Raw genomic sequence first — 23326 nt, 5'->3', positions numbered from 1 at the left:
GGCATCCCTGTCTTGTGCCAGTTTTCAAAGGGAATGCTTCCAGTTTTTGCCCATTCAGTATGATATTGGCTGTGGGTTTGTCACAGAAAGCTCTTATTATTTTGAGATATGTCCCATCAATACCTAATTTATTGAGAGTTTTTAGCATGAAGGTTGTTGAATTTTGTCAAAGGCCTTTTCTGCATCTATTGAGATAATCATGTGGTTTTTGTCTTTGGTTCTGTTTATATGCTGGATTACATTTATTGATTTGCCTATATTGAACCAGCCTTGCCTCCCAGGGGTGGAGCCCACTTGATCATGGTGAATAAGCTTTTTGATGTGCTGCTGGATTCTGTTTGCCAGTATTTTATTGAGGATTTTTGCATCAATGTTCATCAGGGATATTCGTCTAAAATTCTCTTTTTTAGTTGTGTCTCCGCCAGGCTTTGGTATCAGGATGATGCTGGCCTCATAAAATGAGTTAGGGCGGATTCCCTCTTTTTCTGTTGATTGGAATAGTTTCAGAAGGAATGGTACCAGTTCCTCCTTGTACCTCTGGTAGAATTAGGCTGTGAATCCATCTGGTCCTGGTCTCTTTTTGGTTGGTAAGCTATTGATTATTGCCACAATTTCAGATCCTGTTATTGGTCTATTCAGAGATTCAACTTCTTCCTTGTTTAGTCTTGGGAGAGTGTATGTGTCGAGGAATTTATCCATTTCTTCTAGATTTTCTAGTTTATTTGTGTAGAGGTGTTTGTAGTATTCTCTGATGGTAGTTTGTATTTCTGTGGGATTGGTGGTGATATCCCCTGTATCATCTTTTATTGCGTCTATTTGATTCTTCTCTCTTTTCTTCTTTATTAGTCTTGCTAGCGGTCTATTAATTTTGTTGATCCTTTCAAAAAACCAGCTCCTGGATTCATTGATTTTTTGAAGGGTTTTTTGTGTCTCTATTTCCTTCAGTTCTGCTCTGATTTTAGTTATTTCTTGCCTTCTGCTAGCTTTTGAATGTGTTTGCTCTTGCTTTTCTAGTTCTTTTAATTGTGATGTTAGGGTGTCAATTTTGGATCTTTCCTGCTTTCTCTTGTGGGCATTTAGTGCTATAAATTTCCCTCTACACACTGCTTTGAATGCGTCCCAGAGATTCTGGTATGTTGTGTCTTTGTTCTCGTTGGTTTCAAAGAACATCTTTATTTCTGCCTTCATTTCGTTATGTAGCCAGTAGTCATTCAGGAGCAGGTTGTTCAGTTTCCATGTAGTTGAGCGGTTTTGAGTGAGTTTCTTAATCCTGAGTTCTAGTTTGATTGCACTGTGGTCTGAGAGACAGTTTGTTATAATTTCTGTTCTTTTACATCTGCTGAAGAGAGCTTTACTTCCAACTATGTGGTCAATTTTGGAATAGGTGTGGTGTGGTGCTGAAAAAAATGTATATTCTGTTGATTTGGTGTGGAGAGTTCTGTAGATGTCTATTAGGTCTGCTTGGTGCAGAGCTGAGTTCAATTCCTGGATATCCTTGTTAACTTTCTGTCTCGTTGATCTGTCTAATGTTGACAGTGGGGTGTTAAAGTCTCCCATTATTATTGTGTGGGAGTCTAAGTCTCTTTGTAGGTCACTCAGGACTTGCTTTATGAATCTGGATGCTCCTGTATTGGGTGCATATATATTTAGGATAGGTAGCTCTTCTTGTTGTATTGATCCCTTTACCATTATGTAATGGCCTTCTTTGTCTCTTTTGATCTTTGTTGGTTTAAAGTCTGTTTTATCAGAGACTAGGATTGCAACCCCTGCCTTTTTTTGTTTTCCATTTGATTGGTAGATCTTCCTCCATCCTTTTATTTTGAGCCTATATGTGTTTCTGCACGTGAGATGGGTTTCCTGAATACAGCACACTGATGGGTCTTGACTCTTTATCCAATTTGCCAGTCTGTGTCTTTTAATTGGAGCATTGAGTCCATTTACATTTAAAGTTAATATTGTTATGTGTGAATTTGATCCTGTCATTATGATGTTAGCTGGTTATTTTGCTCGTTAGTTGATGCAGTTTCTTCCTAGCCTCGATGGTCTTTACAATTTGGCATGATTTTGCAGTATCTGGTACCAGTTGTTCCTTTCTATGTTTAGGGCTTCCTTCAGGAGCTCTCTTAGGGCAGGCCTGGTGGTGACAAAATTTCTCAGCGTTTGCTTGTCTGTAAAGTATTTTATTTCTCCTTCACTTATGAAGCTTAGTTTGGCTGGATATGAAATTCTGGGTTGAAAATTCTTTTCTTTAAGAATGTTGAATATTGGCCCCCACTCTCTTCTGGCTTGTAGAGTTTCTGCCGAGAGATCCGCTGTTAGTCCGATGGGCTTCCCTTTGTGGGTAACCCGAACTTTCTCTCTGGCTGACCTTAACATTTTTTCCTTCATTTCAACTTTGGTGAATCTAACAATTATGTGTCTTGGAGTTGCTCTTCTCGAGGAGTATCTTTGTGGTGTTCTCTGTATTTCCTGAATCTGAATGTTGGCCTGCTTTGCTAGATTGGGGAAGTTCTCCCGGATAATATCCTGCAGAATGTTTTCCAGCTTGGTTCCATTCTCCCCGTCACTTTAAGGTACAGCAATCAGATGTAGATTTGGTCTTTTCACATAGTCCCATATTTCTTGGAGGCTTTGTTCATTTCTTTTTATTCTTTTTTCTCTAAACTTCCTTTCTCACTTCATTTCATTCATTTCATCTTCCATCACTGATACTCTTTCTTCCAGTTGATTGCATCGACTCCTGAGGCTTCTGCATTCTTCACGTAGTTCTCGAGCCTTGGTTTTCAGCTCCATCAGCTCCTTTAAGCACTTCTCTGTATTGGTTATTCTAGTTATACATTCGTCTAAAGTTTTTTCAAAGTTTTTAACTTCTTTGCCTTTGGTTTGAATTTCCTCCTGTAGCTCGTAGTAGTTTGATCGTCTGAAGCCTTCTTCTCTTAACTCGTCAAAATCATTCTCCATCCAGCTTTGTTCCGCTGCTGGTGAGGAACTGCGTTCCTTTGGAGGAGGAGAGGCGCTCTGCTTTTTAGAGTTTCCAGTTTTTCTGCTCTGTTTTTTCCCCATCTTTTGGTTTTATCTACTTTTGGTCTTTGATGATGGTGTTGTACAGATGTGTTTTTGGTGTGGATGTCCTTTCTGTTTGTTAGTTTTCTTTCTAACAGACAGGACCCTCAGCTGCAGGTCTGTTGGAGTTTGCTAGAGGTCCACTCCAGACCCTGTTTGCCTGGCTATCAGCGGCAGTGGCTGCAGAACAGCGGATTTTCGTGAGCCGTGAATGCTGCTGTCTGATCGTTCCTCTGGAAGTTTTGTTTCAGAGGAGTACCCGGCCGTGTGAGGTGTCAGTCTGCCGCTACTGGGGGGTGCCTCCCAGTCAGGCTGCTTGGGGATCAGGGGTCAGGGACCCACTTGAGGAGGCAGTCTGCCTGTTCTCAGATCTCCAACTGCGTGCTGGGAGAACCACCGCTCTCCTCAAAGCTGTCAGACAGGGACATTTAAGTCTGCAGAGGTTACTGCTGTCTTTTTGTTTGTCTGTGTCCTGTCCCCAGAGGTGGAGCCTACAGAGGCAGGCAGGCCTCCTTGAGCTGTGGTGGGCTCCACCCAGTTCGAGCTTCCCACCTGCTTTGTTTACCTAAGCAAGCCTGGGCAATGGCGGGCGCCCCCCGCCCCCATCCTCGCTGCCGCCCTGCAGTTTGATCTCAGACTTCTGTGCTAGCAATCAGCGAGACTCCGTGGGCATAGGACCCTCTGAGCCAGGTGTGGGATATAATCTCCTGGTGCGCCGTTTTTTAAGCCCGTCGGAAAAGCACAGTATTAGGGTGGGAGTGACCCGATTTTCCAGGTGCTGTCTGTCACCCCTTTCTTTGACTAGGAAAGGGAACTCCCTGACCCCTCACGCTTCCCGAGTGAGGCAATGCCTCGCCCTGCTTCGGCTCGCACACGGTGCGCTGCACCTACTGTCCTGTGCCCACTGTCTGGCACTCCCTAGTGAGATGAACCCAGTACCTCAGATCAAAATGCAGAAATCACCCATCTTCTGCGTCGCTCATGATGGGAGCTGTAGACCGGAGCTGTTCCTATTCGGCCATCTTGGCTCTCTCCCTGTTTTTCTTCTAGTGTACCACACTCACTTCCCTTTTCTTCTTTTTCCCCTGTTCCTACCTTTCCTTTCGAACTAGCTCGCTCTCCTTTTTTTTTAAGGCTCATGCTCACAACCCATTGTGGGAATCGCAATGCAGGATAAAACTGTAAAAGTGCGTCTAAAGTTTTAAAGAGACTAATTAAAACCCAGGGAGTAAATTTCAATAGAATTTCACTTGAGTAGCTGCCAACTACCACTAGAGGTTAGCTGCTAACTACTACTAGAGATTATTTGAGAAGAGATTCCATGATCCTAAGCTATTAAGGCCATTGTTCCAGGCATCTCTTCGAACTCATTTGTCTGGACAGACTACTCTCATTATTGGGTTATTTAAAGACGTTTAGACTTTCTTCTTGAGGGATGAGAGGGTGGTTTTCCCCCTCATATGTTTTGTCTCCAATTCTTAGTCTTCCTCATCCTTCATGCAAATCACCGTGAAAGTGGGTCCCAAGACCCAAGATAACTTTTTGAGAAGACTTGGGGGAGGGTCTTAGCCATGAGTTTTTATTTACTCTTAGAGGAGTGACTCGTATTTAAAGGCCTCAGACCTGACCTCTGGCTTGGGTTTGCTTGGATTCACGCCCTCATCAGTTGAATTTGGGGCTGAGCATTCATTACCACCACCCACTGCTCCTCTCTTGTTCTCCATTCTTTCTCCCTACCTCCTCTCCTTCCTTCTTTCCCTCTTTTCCTTCTCCTTCTTCTTCCTCTGCTTCTCCTTCTTCCACCTCTTTCTTTTTCCCCTTCCCTCATCTTTCATCTTTTTTGGGTAACTGCACTCATCTCTTTGCTCAATGGAAATTATAATGCTTACCTTTCTCTCTCTTAAATTTTTTGTTGTGGGATTAATGAGAACAACCAAAGGAATGGCTTTGGTATTGTGAGAAGCTTTGTATAAATTCAGAAATATCAGCTAGGTGCAGTGACCCATGTCTGTAATCTCAGCCTTTGGGAGTCCAAGCAGGGAGGATCGCTTGAGCTCAAGAGTTCAAGACCAGCCTCAGCAACATAGTGAGGTCCAGTTAGTACAACAATTAAAAAAAGTAGCCAGTGTGGTGGCACATGTCTGTAGTCCCAGCTACCCAGAAGGCTGAGGTGGGAGGATCTCTTGAGCCCTGGAGAGCGAGACAATAGTGAGCCTTGATTGTGCCACTACACTCCAGCCTGGGCAACAGAGTGAGACCTTGTCTTAGAAAAAAATTCAGAAGTGTTATTTGCTCACTGTTTCTGCATTTTCTTCCTTCCTACATGCCCATACTCCCTTATGATGTATAGTATGCTAAGTATGCCCTTTTCTAGTCAATAAACAGAGTTTATATTTACAAATAAGAAACTACTGTTATGAGGTCACCCTTTGTGGAGTTTGCTGAACCCCTGCTTTCATTTAACTCTGAATTTTGGTCTCTGTGGAAGACACAGAAGTCAAAGATGACAGGAGCTACCTGGTGCTGCGAGGCTGTGAGGGCTTTAGTAGATAACAATCCTGCTCCTGTTTAGGAACCCTGGCAGTTCCCTCTGCCCATTCCCATTTCAACGGTGCTCCCAATTTGTGCTCCATTTATAGAAGAGGCCAGAAACGAAACTGCAAGGCTTTTTGATCTAAGTAAAATGATATTAACAATCTCTGGGAGGGAGTAGGGACTCCAAGTGAATGTTCTGGGATGATCAGGGGTAATATCTTGTTGTTACAGCAGCCATTAAAGAAACGCTTGTCCATGGATATAGGCTGCTTGCATTTGCCTTTTGAGCATCCCTTCCTTCCCTCAGTTTCATTCACCTTCCTGTGAAAGTGCAGTGACAGTGTTTCTGTCTTTCTCTCTTCCACTCTCATTTTCAAATTTCACCTGTTTTAATAAATATGTGTAAGTCACTATTTTTATCTACTAACTACCAAGCTTATATTGCATCCCTTCTTTTGGTTTCTAGTGCAACCAGTTCTTCCATGGGGTACTGGGACTTGGGGAAGTTCAAGTAAAAACACATACTCATTAATCTTGTGTTGGTTTCTGCTTAAAATGGTAGGGTGTGCTGGAAGCATTGACCAAGTTTCACATCACTATGAAGGCTTCTGTGTGTGGAGATCTCCTTTTATTTTATTTCTTATGCAATTACAGTATGTTCTTGAACCTAGGGGAGTAAGCAGGTAGTGAATGGGAATATTGCTGTTGATTCTGCTCCTCTCCAAGTATTATTATGCCTAGGGGGTTAGGTATGAACTCCTGCACACTGCCATGCTTACTTTAACTTCAGACATCTAGATGAGTCAACACACAGGCTCTTCTCTGTGTTTGTTTTAACTGTGGAATGGTCAAAATTACTACTTTGTAAATAGGTTTAAGAGAACGAGGGAAGGGTCCATAACTATTGGTACCGTTAGTGCCTTAATGATGTGGGCAGATCAAGCCACCCCACCCCAGGAGTGTGGGACTCATCACTGTTGACAGTAATTACCTCAATGGCTGTTGGGCTAGAGCTAGTGTTTTTGGATGATGTGAAATAGACACCTCTCCAATCCAAGGAAGAAATAACATGCACATTTAAACCTTATCACCTGATTAATTGGAGAGTTTAGCAAGAAACGTGATAAAAGTAAATAACCTTGTACTTCCTCAACAGAGAGATGGAGACCCTCCAACTTCACGGAAAAAGCGCCAGGCAGGAGAGAAGATCATGTATACTTTGGTTTCAGTCCCGCATGGCAATGACATTGCATCCCTTTTTGAACTAGATGCCACAACTCTTCAGAGAGCTGACTGCCTGGTTCCAAGGTAAAAAAAAATTATGGTTAAAAGATGTTTCTTTGAATAATTATACCAGTAGGTGAGGAATGAAAATAATACTATTAATATATTTTATGATATCAAGGGAGCAAACATAAATGAAGAAAAAATGTGTAAAACATTGTACCTCTTCTGTGAGGAGGTTAACATAGTTTGTTTTATTCTTATTAATAATTAAAATGTGCAGGACCAAAGAAACTCTGAAAAATTTATAAGAATCATTTATTCTTATTACTTGTACGGCCTTTGGTTACTAAAGTGAAAAATAATATAAAAGCATTTCTATTTATATATTTATCATTTATTTTTATTATGTCAGATTTCCCATTTCATTCATCCATTTGTTCGTTTATGTAGTCATTCAGTCAACAAATATCTATTGAACATCTATTACATTCCAGGCATTGCCCTTGGCATTGGGAAGACAACAGTGAACAAACTGGTTATATTCTCACATTCAAGTGGGGGAGACAGGCAGTAAACAAAACAATAGACATAAAATATTAATATAAGGTCAGGTAATAAAAGTGCTTTGAAGAAAAAACGGAGGGTATGGAGAATTCTATTAGGTAGGAGTGTTCAACTGTGGCCTCTCTGAGTTAGTACGTTTGAATAACGATCTGAATGAATTAAGGAATCAAGTCCTCTCTTCCTGGGAGGAACATTTCAAGCAGCAGGAACACGAAATGAAAAATGTTGAAATTTACTGGGTGTTTTTAAGGACCAGTGAGAAGGCCAGAGTAATTAGACATAAATGAGGGAGGGGTTGTGGGATTGGAAATGAGATTGCCAGAATTTAAGGTAAGACAATATCTTACATTCTTTTGCTTGAATTTGACCATTTTATTTTACTTTTCATTTATTTGTCTTTTTTGAGACAGGATCTCACTCTGTTGTCCAGGGTGTAGTGCAGAGGCACAATCATGGCTCACTGCATCCTCTACCTCTGGTACTCAGGTGATCCTCCCACCTCAGTCTCCTGAGTAGCTGGGACTTATAGGCATGCACCACCATGCTCTGCTAATTTTTGTATATTTTTGTAGAGATGATATTTTGCCATATTGCACAGGCTGGTCTTGAACTCCTGGGCTCGAGGGATCCACCCACCTCAGCTTCTCAAAATGCTGAGATTACAGGCATGAGCCACCATGCCCAGGCTGAATTTGACTAGTTTAGTCAAGCTTTTTTGTCTACAACTGTCCATCTTTCAACCATAAGGCTATGATGCACTCTCTAGATGCATCGAGGAGTCTTGCCCATATTATTAGGGTTAGTGGGACGGCTCTAAATTGGCCTTGATAGAGCAGTATTGTGCTTGGCTTAGGCAGATGGCAGTGGTGAAGCTGAAGGCACCTATGCAAAAAGGCAGACATTGTGTGGGTTTCCTCCAGGGAGGGTAAAAAGTTACTATAATAACACTATTGAGAAACATTGCTGGTAGAGCTTCCCAGGGTGTTTTATGGCTATTCTCATTCATGAGAAATGTTGCTGAATTTCATACCTTATATGAGTCCATCTCTCACTCTTTTTTTTTCCATCAATATAAGCCTGTAAAGAGATCCTCTCTGGTTTTACCTGACCCAGGTCTCTGGCTTTCTCCTCCCAGGACTGGGACCTTAATCAGTCCTTACTATGACTTTACTTATTTTAGATTTAAGTCAGCAAAAAGGGAGTCCTTCTTGAACTCTAACCAAGAGAACTTGCTTAAGGAAATGATAAAAGGTTCTTACTAGAAAGTGTATAGAACCACGATGAGAGCCACCGAGCCTCCCTTTATATGGAATCATTAATCTATTACTTTTCAGAACTGGGGAAGCCCTATTCAGTGTAGTGCAGAATTTTGTATTAACATCGATTCATCTGTCATTAATTGTATTCAAGCCAACATTAATTAATGCTTAGTAACTACTATTATAATATAACTCTTGAGCACTTTTTATGTACTAAGTCCTGTGTCAAGTTCTTAATAAATATTGTCTTATTGAATACTGGCAGTAACCCTTACAGATCAGGAACTAGAGACTGAGTTAGAACAGTGGTTCTCAAGTTGACTGTAAATTAGAATCACCTGGGTAGTGTTGACACCTCACCATGCCCTGGCCACACTGAGACCAATGAAATCAGAGTCTTACAGGTGGGGAGCAGGCTTTACTCTTTTTAAAGCATTTATTACCCAAGTGATTCCACTGTATTCCACTGTGGAGTACAGTGTTTCTCAGACTTTATAGTCCAATGCTGCTTAAACTTTATTCTGTACTAAATCACCTGGGAACCTGATGACAACTGAATACAAATTACATCTGCTGTGTAATTCAATGCAGAAGATGCCAAGTGATAAAACAGAGGCATTTCAGAATTTCTAGTTATTTGAACAAAGATTGGAGAACTGCTATTTTAGATATGTGAAGCTCAGTTTGTATTTTATCTACTTTTATAAAGGAGCAGAACCAGGTTGTTGAATGAATCTCTTTGCCTGAGGCCCTTGGCATTTTATTTGGTTTTCTTTTCTTGGCCCTAATGCTTTTTACCTTATGTTTTAAGATGTATTTATGCCTTATCTTTACACTGATCTGTAAGCAACTTGAAGGCAGAGTACTTACTGTGCTTCTCTTTTATTAGACACTATACACGTTTGTTAAAGAAATAACAAAAGATTATAAAAGATTTACTAAAAATGGTAATACTTGAGTAGGATGAAGTTCTAGGTGTCCTTTCTTAGGCACTCCCTCACAGTTCATATCTAGTCAACTTTTAAAATTCGTGGTACATGGAATTAGCAAATACTGAACCATTGTTCCTAGGGGAAATATAGAGTTAGGTTCCTGTAAGCTTCTGGTCACAACATTTTTGTTGACAAATACATAGCCTTATTCTATGTGTGCTTCTGTTTAAATACACCTTATTTAATATACGTTGCTGATTCATTAACATTGAACTTGTGGTCAACAGCATTATAACTCATGCATGAACGAAGCTCATCTAGCACAAGTATTTTCTTTGTAAGGCACATCACAGCCTTCTTGTGCTTTAGGAACACTAGACGGCACTTCTACACCTCACGTGGGGGCCATCTTATTGTGAAATGTGAAAAACATGGCACTAAATAGACCACAAAAAGGACACTTGTTTATAGCATGAGAGCTGAGACAAGAAGGCAGAGCATCACCTTGTTCCATTTCAGCTTGGAAATGTGCCTACTGGGCCACTTAAATTTTTGCCACTCTATATATGTCCTGGAATGACCACAAAAGCTCCTTGAATATTGATTTGGGGGCTACAAATAAATTTTGGTGAACAGGAGAATTCACAAGTACAGAAGCCATAAATAATGAGGATTGATTGTACATTAATACTTTCACATGCAGATAATTAAACTACATAGAGTACACTACTGTCTGCCAGCAGTGTTAGCTGAGTTGGCTATTTGATCAATATTCTTAGTTTAGCATGCATCAGAACTGGCTGGAGAACCTATTAAACCACTCATTGTTGGGCCACACCCCCAAAGTTTCTGATTCAGTCGATGGGGATGAAGTTTCAGAATTTGTATTTCTAACAAGCTCCCAGGCAATGCTGATGCCACTGGTCTAGGGACCACACTTTGAGAACTACTACCTAGGTAAAAATGCTGCATGCTTTGAAATAGTCTATAATTCAGAATTTCCCCTTAAAGCAGAGGGATCTTGAGTCAATTACTAGTTAATATATATTTATGTTCATATAATATATAAAACTGTTAAAGATGTCAATATGTAAGTGTGCTAATTTTTTATAATTTGTTTTTTTATATTGTTTTGCTTTTAGGAACTCATATGTTCGGTTAAGGCATTTATGCACCAACACATGGGTAACCAGTACTAGTATCCCCATAGACACAGATGAAGAGAGGCCTGTTATGTTAAAGGTAAATGTCACTGAAGATAGTTTAATTTTCAGCCAAATGCCATGAGAATAGGATTAGGATAGGAATGCTGTGTGACATGTTCCTTATACTCCATTAGAGATCATTGCAATTAATTTCATCAAGCATGCATGTCTGCCAGTTGCTTAGGTAGCCGATCTAAATGGGTTGGAGGCAGCAAAGCTGTGATTCAGGAGGATGCTACAGAGACACCAAAAAGAATGATAGCAGCATATGGATGGAGGAGTAGAATCCGGGAGTGCCTTTTCTCTACTCTGTCGAAACTGAAGCAGAGGGCAAGTGTGAAAGGGAGAAGTTTCTGGTGGGGCTTTGGGAACAGGGCAGGAAGTGGGCACAGGAAATCTCTGTGTCCCTGCAGCCTTTCGTAGTGGATGATGCATGTGGGAGTTACTGTGTTCGGATGATCTGTTCTTGTCTTATATTTCTTAAACAGTACTAAATGTGTTAGTCTTCAAAGAATATTGTATAGTTGTTTATAAAACTAACCTTAATGGAAAAACACATTTCAGATTGGAACCTGCCAAACCAAAGAAGATAAAGAAGCGTTCGCAATTGTGTCTGTTCCACTGTCTGAAGTTCGAGACTTAGACTTTGCCAATGATGCCAATAAAGTACTAGCGACCACAGTTAAAAAGCTAGAAAATGGCACAATAACTCAGAATGAAAGGAGGTGAGTAACTCTTTAAATGGGTCTTAAATAATCAAGAGTCAGTTGTCAATTGTTATAGTAAGCCTGATGTGAATGAATGACTCTAAGGGAATATTTGGAACAATCTCGGTAGCACACTTGCTTCTGAATGAGGAGGGAACTTATTCCTCTTGATCATAGTGAGTGAATGAAATTTGTCAAATTTAAATCTGTTGGAATATTTACTTGTCCCATTTTAGCTTTGCTTGAAAATAGTTGTTTTAAGTTACTTTCTGGTCATTCTTTTTTAAATCCTTTGTGAGAGATTTGCAATACCTTTTGCTGTGCATGATTTGATATTTGGATTTAGAGTTCTAAAGGACCTAAAGGAAGGTTTGTGTTTCTCTGATCTTATTTATTCAAGATGCATTTCTCAGCTCTGGTACCACAAAATAAACAGATATGTAAAACCAGAAAAAAAATCTGCAGGGTGTAGTTCTCTGCCCTCATAGCTTGTTCAGAGAAACTGGAACCTTGATTCTTCAGCTCTGGTTTTGGAAATAAGTAAGAAAGAGAATGATATTGACAGCTAACGATTATTGCATGCCTGCTTTGTGTCAGTTACTAGGTAGGGCACTGTAAATGTATTTTATCTAATCCTTCAAATAGCCTTGAAATAGGTATTCCTGTTTTACATAAAGGAAAACTGAGGAAGGTAAGCAAACAAGGTAAAGCTGCATAGTTAATACTAAGGGGGGATTCAATCATGTGTGGTTTAAAGTCCATATGCTTTGCAGTATGCCTAAGCACAAGCATCTTCTGTATTTCCTCTCTTCATGATCTACAACATGCCTTTTAATTTAAACAAGAAAAAGCTATTTGCCAATTTCCCAGGTATTCAGACATTGGAGCTCTCATACACAGCTGGTGAGATGATAATTGATGTATGCACCTTGGAAAATAGTTTGGCAGTAACTAGCAAAATTAAAGAGGCAAACACCCCGTGACTCACCAATTCCACTCCCAGGCTGAACATTCTTGAACATCTGTCCAAAAGACTCTCCTCCACATGTGTACCAGGACACACGTTCAAGAATGTTCAGCTTTGTTTGAAATAACCCCAAATGGAAAACCATCCAAATGTCCATCACCAGTTGAATAGAGGATGAAAATTGTGTTATTTTCATACAATAGAATACAGTTTTGTGATGAAAATAAATGAACTACATCTATGTGCAATGGCGTGGCTAAATTTAACAAACGGATTGGGTGAAAACTAGACACAACATTGTCTGATAAATCAGGTAACAAAATGTATTTGATTGATGGAATTTTGAAGTAAATGTGATTTTATCCATCAGTTTCTGAGTAACAAAGAGCGCCAAGTTTTAATTTAAACGGGATTTAACACTGGGGATCAGGGAGTTTAGTTATGAAGAGTTAAAAAATTTTGAAAAACAGTGTAAGCTGTTGAAATGGCAAATGAATTATTTTAATGATGTAATAAAATATTTTTAAATTTTGACATAGTGATCATTTAATGAAAAAACTCACCAAAATGTCTCCATTTGAATTGTATTGATAATGTGGGACATATGTGTAATTCAATATATACATATACCCATATGTATATACAGAAAATTATTTTTAGTACTTTCCTACTGATATGAAATTTAAAATTGGAAATTTTGTGAGTGTTTTTCTTGTCCAATAGAGCCTAATTGTTTCCTTTTTTTAGTGATTTAACAATCTCTTGAGGGCTGCACCTTTAAATTCCCAGATTGTCAATAGACATGTACAGTATATGGGATAAGGTGAACACAAGTGCACATATAAATAAAATCTTCTTAAGACTTTTAACTATTCATTTACAGTAGGAGAGTATATAGAAATCATCATCCACAAGTCATAGTTAGGTTGTGTGCCTACTGTAGTTTTTTCCATTTCTGTATTATATAAACGTTTGCATATTAAAATTTGATTTTTCCCAGAGACAAGTATTATATACTGTATCTATATTTAAATCAAACTGTGGTAATATATTTCTCAGAAAATAATGTTGGGGACTATAGCCTGAACATGTGGACTTGAAGCGACATGGAGGAGGAGGTTGATCCCGTTGTGTGTATAAGTTAATATGTGATAACTATTGAATCTTGTACAAAAACAAAAATTAAAAAAAAAAAAGAAAAGCAAAAATACAGTTTTTATTTTGAAATACAAAAAAAAATAAGAAAACTAGACACAACAAAGACATTCACTGTAATACTATGTGTGACATTCAAAAACAAGCAAAAACAAACTCCATTTCTTTGGGGGCGTTTAAGCAATTAGAAGAACCATAAAGAAATGCAAGGAAGTCATTGTGACAAAAAACAGGATGGTGTTTCTTCTTAGAGGGGAGGGAGGAATTATACTCCCTGAAGGTTTGAAAGGCTCCTGCAGGATTCCATTTCCTGCTCTTGGTGGTGGCTTCATGGGATTCACTTTTCAGTAGTCCTTAGCTATATGTTTCAGAACCTTTTAGATATACATCTTACAATACAAAAGAACAAAAAATCCAAGTTTGCTTCCCTCCATCCCTGTCAATTAGAAAAAAATCCTAAATATACAAACAAATGGAATAGCTGTTTCTCAGCTTCCTCTCTTCTTACCTCTATTTTTTTCCCTGGCAAACTTACATTTCAAAACAACTATTGTATATTCAGTCACACCTCCAACCCTGTTAGGGGAAATGAATAAAGGCCAGAAGCAGAAACAACTGGACCACTTTTATGGGCTATAGACAATTAAATATCAGAGCTAAATTATGGCAGGAAATGGATTCTGATGTGCAGATAGGAATTTTTATTTGCCTGTTATTGATCTAACTTTTCCTTTTGTGAATCTGTTTCTTTGTTTCTAACACTCTTACATATGCACAGCAATTTACTTGGCTTCACTTAAAAAGTCTCCCTTGCTAAGCATTAAGGTATTCCTTGAAGAAAAGGACAGATAAAAATTCAGATTATGGTTTCTCCACCATCGCTGGCTGGAATCCTGTGTGAGTCACTCTTCTTCAGTCATAGCTGGAGATTATCTTAACCTCTCAAGATGATTCTAAGGAAGGTGGTGGACTAGGACTGACTAGAGAGCATGCATTTTTATTTCCTTTGCTTCTTTCCCTGCTGTTTTGGAGTGAAAAACATCGTATTAATGCAAAGAGAAGGCTTTGCCTAAGAAATATGAAGGTACAATTATTGATCTTAATTTAGTAATTTCAGAAAAGCCACCTCCCATCAAAATTCATTCAAAGCTGCCTGTCAGTAAGGTAGAGCTTATTGGCAGAGTTGAATACATTTATATTATTTTCTCAGTTTTGGAATTGAATATAAAATTATTTCTGAAAATAACTGACAACTCTGACTTTTTTCCCCCTATGGAAAATGAAGTGATTATTATCTGTCTCAAAAAGCCTGTGTTTGAATTTCTCTCTCTCTCTCTCTCTCTCTCTCTGTCTTCCCTTTTTACTTATCCCAGGAATGAACATGAACCCTGGAAGTACAGCTCCTGTGTTATGCTTCAAGACCCTCAACCTTAGATATTTTTCAATGGAATTTTCTAATTTTATTTTACATAATTGCACCCACAAAATAGAGAGGACTGGGAACATATTGTCAGGGATGGAGGAAGGAAGATGGAGGGGTGTTAACTGCCATCCAGAACTTGAGGAAGTGACACAGGCAGTCCTTGACCAGCATTTCTGCACTATGTTTACCTCTGAGGGTACACAAAATACTGGGGTTTCTCTCAAGCAGTGAGAGTTCAGAGATATGAATGATTCAGTATTACTGAACTCCTGGTACGTGCCAGGCACTTGGCCACGCAGCATGGGTATATGTGCTGCTAATGTGGTGGTGAAGGCCACAGACTATCCCATGTCTCTGTGAAACTTACCCTCTCGAGGGATGGTTCTCATTCCCCATGATAGGAGCTCAGGATCTAGAATAGGGGTCATCCGCCATGTGATCCACCAGATCAGATGTCATTCTCATGTTGCTTCTCTGAGCAACATCATTTTCTCTTAAATTTTATTTGCCAGGTATGACTATCCTGACACCAGCAATCTTTTGTTTAATATTTGAAATGTCTGATGTCTCTTTTTCCATATCTTTTTATTTCAGATTTCCTGGTCATTTTGTTTTAGTTGTGTCTCTTATGAGCAGCAGAAGGTTGATTTGAAACAATCTAATCTGATAGTCTATTTTATTTATTTTTAAGATTGATTGTAACAATCCAATCTGATAGTCTATTTTATTTATTTTTTTTTTTGAGAGAGGGTCTTGCCCTGTTGCCCAGGCTGGAGTGCAGTGGTACGATCATGGCTAACTGCAGCCTCAACCTCCTGGGCTCAGGTGATCCTCCCACCTCAGACTCCCGAGTAGCTGGGAACACAGGCATGTGCCACCACACCCAGCTAATTTTTTGGATTTTTCTAGAGACAGGGTTTCACCATGTTGCCCAGGCTAATCTCAAACTCCTGAGCTTAAGCAATCTACCTTTCTTGGCCTCCCAAAGTGCTGAGATTACAGGCATGAGCCACCATGCCTGGCTGATAGTCTGTTTTCATTTGCAAGTTTAATGACTTTGTATTTGACAAATTTATTTGAATGCATTTTTATTTTTGTTTTTCTTTCTTTAGTGTAGCTTGTTTTCATTTCCTTTTGCTTCTTTCTTGCTTTCTGCTAGATTAATAAAGTTTATATTCCCCTCCCACCCAATTTACTGTTTTCTCTACTGATTTAGAAGCTTTAGGTCATATTTTCATTCATTAGCAATTACCCTTGAATTCTTATCATACATTTTGACCATATATTCTTCCTGATAAACTTGAAGTTACTAATTTTTTCCCCCTCCCATGAAAGAAAAGTGCCGCAACATGCTTTGGTTTTGCCCTGACGTTCTCCCTCCCATCTTTCTTGTAGTAGTTGTTTAGAACCATAGTTCTGTGTTTATTCTCTTCATTTGTAAAATTTTAATTTGATAAATACAAAAGAATAAATGTATCAATATAAATCATGATGCAACACCTTTTGTTTTTACTGATAAATTTTGTTCCTTTTTTTAAGACAACGAAACATCTTTTTTTTTTTTTTACTTAAAACATTTATTTTATTTTTTAATCTTATTTCAGTAGTTTTTGAGGAGAGAAATTTAGTTTCTAAATTTTTTTAGTGATTAATTATATTTTTAAAACAATTTTACCTCTTTTTGCCCCTTTCTTTACGTCTTCCTCCTGCCTTTATTACTTGTATCTCACTTATTCGTTCTCTTTTCATCTTGCTGAAATTTATTCTTTAGTCCATTCAGTGGAGAGGCCTATGGGTTATAATCTTTTTAGGTTTTACGTATATGAAAATATCTTTATTTTGCCTTTACTCTTTTTTTTTTTTTTTAAAGACAGAGTCTCACTCTGTCTCCCAGGCTGGAATGCAGTGGTGTGATCTTGGCTCACTGCAACCTCCGCCTCCCAGGCTCAAGTGATTCTTCTGCCTCAGCCTCCCGAGTAGTTGGGATTATAGGCACCTGCCAACACACCTGGCTAATTTTTGTATTTTTAGTAGATACAGGGTTTCACCATGTTAGCCAGGATGGTCTCGAACTCCTGACCTCAGGTAATCTGCCCGCCTTAGCCTCCCAAAGTGCTGGGATTACAGGTATAAGCCACCATGCCCAGCCAGAATTTACTCTCTTAACATATTTCTTTTTTATTTTTTTGAGATAGAGTCTTGCTCTGTCGCCCAGGCTGGAGTGTAGTGGTACAATCTTGGCTCACTGCAATCTCTGCCTCCTGGGTTCAAGCAATTCTCCTGCCTCAGCCTCCTGAGTAGCTGGGATTACAGGTGTGTGCCACCACACCTAGCTAATTTTTGTATTTTTGGTAGAGATGGGGTTTCACCATGTTGGCCAGGCTGGTCTTGAACTCCTGACCTCGGGTGATCTGCCCGCCTTGGCCTCCCAAAGTGCTGGGATTACAGGTGTGAACCGCTGCACTCTTGCCTTTACTCTTAAGTGATACTTTATAGAGATGTTAGATTGATAATTACTTTCTATCTGTATTTTAAAGCTATAATTTAATTATTTTCTAGCCTCTCTTGTTGCTGTTAAGAAGTCTGCTGTCAATAGACTTGTTATTCTTTATTGGTAATTTTTCTTGACTTGGTAATTTTATAGATTATTTTTCTTTGCTTTTGATGTCTTAAGTTTCACCATGATGTGTTTACAAAGGAGTTTTATTTTTGTTTTTTCTCATTTGACACTTAAGGTATACTTTTAATCTGAATACTTATTTCTTTCTTCAATTCTTGGAAATTTTCAGCCATTTTCCTGCAAATATTGCTTCTTTGTCTTTTTCCTCCTTTATGTATTTTGGAACTTTTATGAGATGTATGTTGGATCCTCTTAAGCCTCTTCTTTCTCTCTTAACTTCCTTTTTATTATTTGCCTTTTAATATTTCTCTGTGCTATTATCTGGATCAATTTTTGATACTGCCTTATAGATTAATAATATTTTTAGAATGTATATAGAATAATTTTCCTTCTTCAGTTAAATTTTTATTTAAATAATTATAATAGTAATTATTATTTTTTTGAGACAGGATCTTGCCCTGTCACACAAGCTGGAATGCAGTGGTGCAATCACACAGCTCACTGCAGCCTTGACCTCCCAGGTTTAAGCAATCCTCTTGCCTCAGCTGCCTGAGTAGCTGGGACCATAGGCACATGCCACCTCACCAACTAATTTTTTAATTGTTTTGTGCAAACGGGTTTCACTCTGTTGCCCTGGCTGATTTTGAACTCAGGCTCAAGCAATCCCCCTGCCTCAACCTCCTAAAATGTTGGGATTACAGGCATGAGCCACTGTGCTCAGCCTATAATTTTTATCTCTCAGACTTTTTTTTTGTATATCCACCTATTTTTCATTTATATTAGCCTTTTTAAAATACGTTGTCTTTTTAGTATATTGCTTTCTTTATCTCTTTGAAGACTGAATACACACTCATTTAAAACTTATTTTGAAACTGTTTCGTTGCTCGGATTTTGTTGGTGGTGGAGTAGCCTCCTGATACTGTATGGTGGCTATCTTCCTCAATGTCAGCTTTCCTTATGTGCTTTGGACTTTTACTATGCATGATTTTCTTAGGTGGGAGATTTTTGTTTTTCCTTTCTCTACATTCACTTGTCTTCTCTATCAGTTTTATGCTTGCTTCTACCTGGCTTCCCTCAACTAGGCCAGAGCCAGATCTGATATCAAGAGCTGAGAGTCCATGTTCTTTGGTAATTTGAGACTTTAGTCATGGAGATTGCTGGTGGCTGGGTCCAGCCCTATCCATGTGCATCCATTGTTTCCTCCTACCACTGCACAGCCAAAGCCCGAATAAGGGCCACTGAGCTTTAAGTTTTCTTTAAGAGGTTAGAGAAGCCATATGTTCGTCTCTGCTTCATATGTTTAGTTGATTTCCCTATCATGTGTTTTTGGTCCCTCTTACCTTGCAAGAGTTGAACATCATCCCTGTTCCTCACTGTGTTTTTCTTATTTTGTTCATTTTCCATAAAGCTTAAAAAGCAAATGCGTGAGCTAGTAGGAGCTAACCACTGCCCAGTATAGAATCAGAGTTTGATCTAAACTGAAAACAAACCAGCTTTTCGTTTTGCCACAACGGGGATGCTTGAGGTGCAAGGTCAAAAAAAAGGTTTCAGCAGTTTCAGAGGTCAAAAGAGAAGGTTGCTCTTCCTGGCTTCCATGGCCTTGTCATGAAGAGGTGGGCTTTACATGTAGGGTTGTTGTATCGTGATTTGCAATCAGGACTTAATGTTCATCGTCATCGTTCCATTAACCATCACCAATTTTCAGGGCATTTGAATGACTTTGAAACAGAGCGATCTGTAGTTGCTCACAAAATCTTACTTTCTTAGATATCTAAATACTTGATTATAGTTATTGAAACAGCAAGAGAAAAGGAATCTTAATAATTTAAAAAATAAAATACAAATATTTATGCTCAAATTGGACTTGCATTGGGCATATAGAAACTGAAGTTCAACTTTTTTTCATTTTGCTGAAGTAACCTCAGCTCCAAATTTGTTTTGTTTTGTTTTAAGAGCAACAGAATGATTGGGAGGACATTAAATCACAATTTCAAAAGAAGTTCACACCACATTTTGATGCACATGAAACGCGTTTTACGTTTCTGTGGCTGCCTTCAGAGATTAAACTTAACTATGTCAGTAAATTCTGTCAGTTAGACACAATTTTCCAAAAGAAACAGACCGGGCTAAAATTTAAAATAGGCCTACCAAGAAAACAGAGAATCCCAGGAATTTTGGAGTGGAGTTTATGATCCCTGGAAGTATACTGAAATTTCTCTGGGTGACTAAATTACGGATTCTAGGTGTGTCCACTTGGCTGCAGGAAGTGCATTCTCTTTCAAGACATAAATCGGGAGATAGGATCAAGATGTTTTCTTACCAAAGGTATTGAAAGAGAAGAAAAGAGATGTTTTCCAACTGAATACATTCTATACTTTACTGGAATTGTTGAAGCTCTTAAAATGTAGTTTTCTTATGAATGTATTCATGAATAGCATCATTGTATTCACATGCTAATAACAGCGAATAAAGATGCTAACACTATATGGATAAAGCTAATTTAACTATTTATTGGTCAGCTTTTGTCTTATTCCAATAAAAGTATGTGTTTATTGAATAATTAAGTTGTACTTTACCATTATTACAATAAAAAAAATGCCTTGACCCTTCCAATACAGATTCCTCATCTGTTTACCCATTTTTGCAAGAGCTTGAACCCCTGCCCCCTCCCTCCATCGACTAACACAAATGGAAAATGACAAAGAGCAGGCAGAGGAAGGAGGAGGAAAAAAGTGAAGAGAGGAAGGGCTTTCAAGACACTTCCTGTACTAAATGCCACTGAAGTTCAAGTAATAGTTGTAATAATAACCAAAATATAGATTTAAAAGTGAACATTGGTGTATGGTTTTAGAATTTCATGATTTTGATAGGTCATTTAATACTTCCAGTATTTTGAGTGTCAGATTGCTTACTCTGTCTCTATTCATAGGTCATTTAAGTTTTTCCTGTTCTGTACATTGGGTAAGTTGAAGTGTGGCAAGGATTAGGAAATGTAGTTTAACAGTAAAAAAAGAAAGAAAAATGATTGGAATTTAGGAATTTATTATAGCTGTTTTCCCTTAAGCAGAAATATGCTGCTTTGCTAGTCAGTTGTGGAAAGGCATCTGGTGGTGTCATCCTACCAACTCGTGTATAGTTGCGACACACATGGCTTTATTTGATAATAGTCTGCAAACACTTGATGAGAACTGGAGGCGCAAGTAGAGGTTGGAGATGCTGGAGAAGGAATTTTCTTTGTAAAGGTTTAGGTAAACAGTAACTGCCTTAGAGATTATCTTTTGTCAATTACATACTTTTTTGTTATAAAATACCTTGTTTTCAAGTGTTTCAGTTCTTATTATTTAATAAAAAGAAATTTCCATGGATTTGAGTTGCACTCCTGAAGAAAAAGTAAAAAAAAAATCTGTCTGTCTGTCCATCTATCTATCTATCTATCTATCTATCTATCTATCTATCTATCTATCTATCTATACCTACCTACCTATCTATCATCTATCTATACATTTTCCAAAATTAAGCACACTGTAAAGTAAAATTTCCTTTTCATTTTGTAATAGATTTGTAACCAAATTATTGGAAGACCTCATCTTCTTTGTTGCTGATGTGCCTAATAATGGACAAGAAGTTCTGGATGTGGTTATCACTAAGCCAAACCGAGAGCGTCAAAAATTGATGAGGGAACAAAACATACTGGCACAGGTGAATTTTTTCATGTACTAAATTTGTATATTTTATTTTCTGAATTACAGTATCAGGAAAGTCCTTGTATTAGTTATCTATTACTATGAAGCAAATGATCCCAAAACTTAGTGGCTGAAAACAAGATACTTCTTGTCTCACAGTTTCTGTGGAGTAGCGATCTATGCATGGCTTACATGGGCAGATCTCACTCAGGGTCTCTCACCAGGCTGCAGTCAAGGTGTTTGCTGGGGCTGCAGGCATCTCAAGGTTCAAATGAGAGAGGACTCTCCTTCCAGCACTCTCACATAGGCATCTCTCAGGAGTGCCTCAAGACAAGGCAGCTTGCTTTCTTTACGACTAAGGGATCCAAGAGAGAACTAGAGAGGACGCTCAGGTGGAAGCTACCATCTTTGTATAACCTAATCTTAGAAGTAACATCAGTTCTACTGTGTTCTATTAGTTAGAAATGAGTTAGTAAATCTAACCTGTAGTTAAGGAGAGAGAATTCTATGAGGCTATGAATATCAGAGATCATTTTAGAGACAGCCTACCATGGACCTCCAAAAACCCTGCATAGTCAGACTTTCTCCAGAAAATATGTTGGAAAAATTCCTAGGTAGAATTTCCAGGTGAACTTGGAAAGTGCCATCTCCATCTGCTTCCTACTTCTTTCCTTCTCTTCCCTAGGAAAGTAGGGCAGTCTGTTCATCAGCTCACGAGTGCTCTGTACAATATTCTGGTTTTCTTCCCTGAAAGTACAGAACTGCTCCTGTATTACATCTTCTTGAAATTGTTCATAACACGTCAGTAAATTGATTCACTTCCTAATGATATGCACATATGGACATGCCTACGTTTGTGTATTATTTTTATTCTATTAATTGCTATTTAAATTAATGAGTTTCTTCATTAATGAAGTATAGATTCAAGGAAGGTACTTAAAACATAAAAATCATGTTCTTGATACACATATTCTTATTGATTTGGGAAAGGAAAATAGTAGACATAATGTTAGTTATTATATGTAGCTGATTGTCTGAAAATACAAAATCAACTTTTTCTCAAATAAAATAAAGGTTGCAAATCTAATAGGACTTTTTTCGAGTAATTATTATATAAAAACATTTGATTTCAAAGACTTTTAGGACCTTGGATGATTTATTAATAATATTTTAACCAACATATGTCAAATATTTTATTTTTGTATGATAAATATAAAATTAAAGGCTTAGTGAATACAAAATTATTAAAGAAACTTTAGTTCATATCATATTTCATGAATTCCAAAGAATAATTCCTTTCTATTTTGCTTTCATGTATTAATGTTCATGCCCTTGACTGCTCTTTCATAGACAATTTCCTCATTCTAGCAGCTCATCTCCAGGTGATCCCTCCTGCTGTCTTGCTGCCGAAAAGAGTTATATTCCTCAATGCTTTTTAAATGCTTCCTAACTGCTAACCTTCTTACAAGAATCTGGCTTACTGGGTGCCACCAGCTGCCCATGTGGCTCCTAATTTGTCACATTTGAATGCTGATACGTTCATCGATTTGGCCACGTCTTTGTGTACAAACAACAGTAAATTAACTCTTTTATAAAGCAGTTTAGAAGCAATGTTTGGAAGTCATTTTCTGATGTCAGTTTTAATGAAAAATAAATGTTTTCTTTATATTATTTTGATTTTGAAAGGTTATAGAAAATAATAGAAGAAACTTATTATAAAGCCCTTAGAAATCAAGCTACATTTTAGTTCATCTGAATATGTTCATGTAACTTGGTGAAATTGAACATCTTCATATTTCTTATTTTATAAAATATGATTTCTAAACAAAATTAAGCATTTTATTTAAAGAATGTTTTTGTCACTCAATGTAGGGGACCCTTTTGGCAGTGCTTTTCTGATCCTTGATATGTTGGTCCTGTAATGTAAATCCTTTTGTTTTTCCCCTTTACTCTAATAATACTCAAATTTATATGTGTTTTTTGAAT

At 38.1% G+C, this 23326-nt stretch overlaps 1 protein-coding gene across 5 annotated transcripts in view; it reads left to right on the top strand.

Annotated features, from left to right (window-relative positions):
• Window positions 1–23326, top strand: part of ITPR2 (inositol 1,4,5-trisphosphate receptor type 2) — a 519932-nt gene that overhangs the window by 159560 nt on the left and 337046 nt on the right. For 4 of the 5 annotated variants that reach the window (XM_024256738.3, XM_054527007.2, XM_054527008.2 and 1 more), the window contains 4 exons: window positions 6755–6906; window positions 10723–10822; window positions 11350–11510; window positions 21215–21356. In XM_024256738.3, the coding sequence (XP_024112506.2) occupies window positions 6755–6906; window positions 10723–10822; window positions 11350–11510; window positions 21215–21356 (555 nt within the window). Of the gene's footprint in view, window positions 1–3705; window positions 3754–6754; window positions 6907–10722; window positions 10823–11349; window positions 11511–21214; window positions 21357–23326 lie in introns of those variants that run through there. The other variant, XM_054527010.2, reaches the window with a different exon arrangement.

Source organism: Pongo abelii, chromosome 10 (genome assembly GCF_028885655.2).
Source record: "Pongo abelii isolate AG06213 chromosome 10, NHGRI_mPonAbe1-v2.0_pri, whole genome shotgun sequence".
In the NCBI taxonomy this organism is placed as follows: Eukaryota; Metazoa; Chordata; class Mammalia; order Primates; family Hominidae; genus Pongo; species Pongo abelii.
This window is presented reverse-complemented; position numbering and strand designations above follow the sequence as displayed.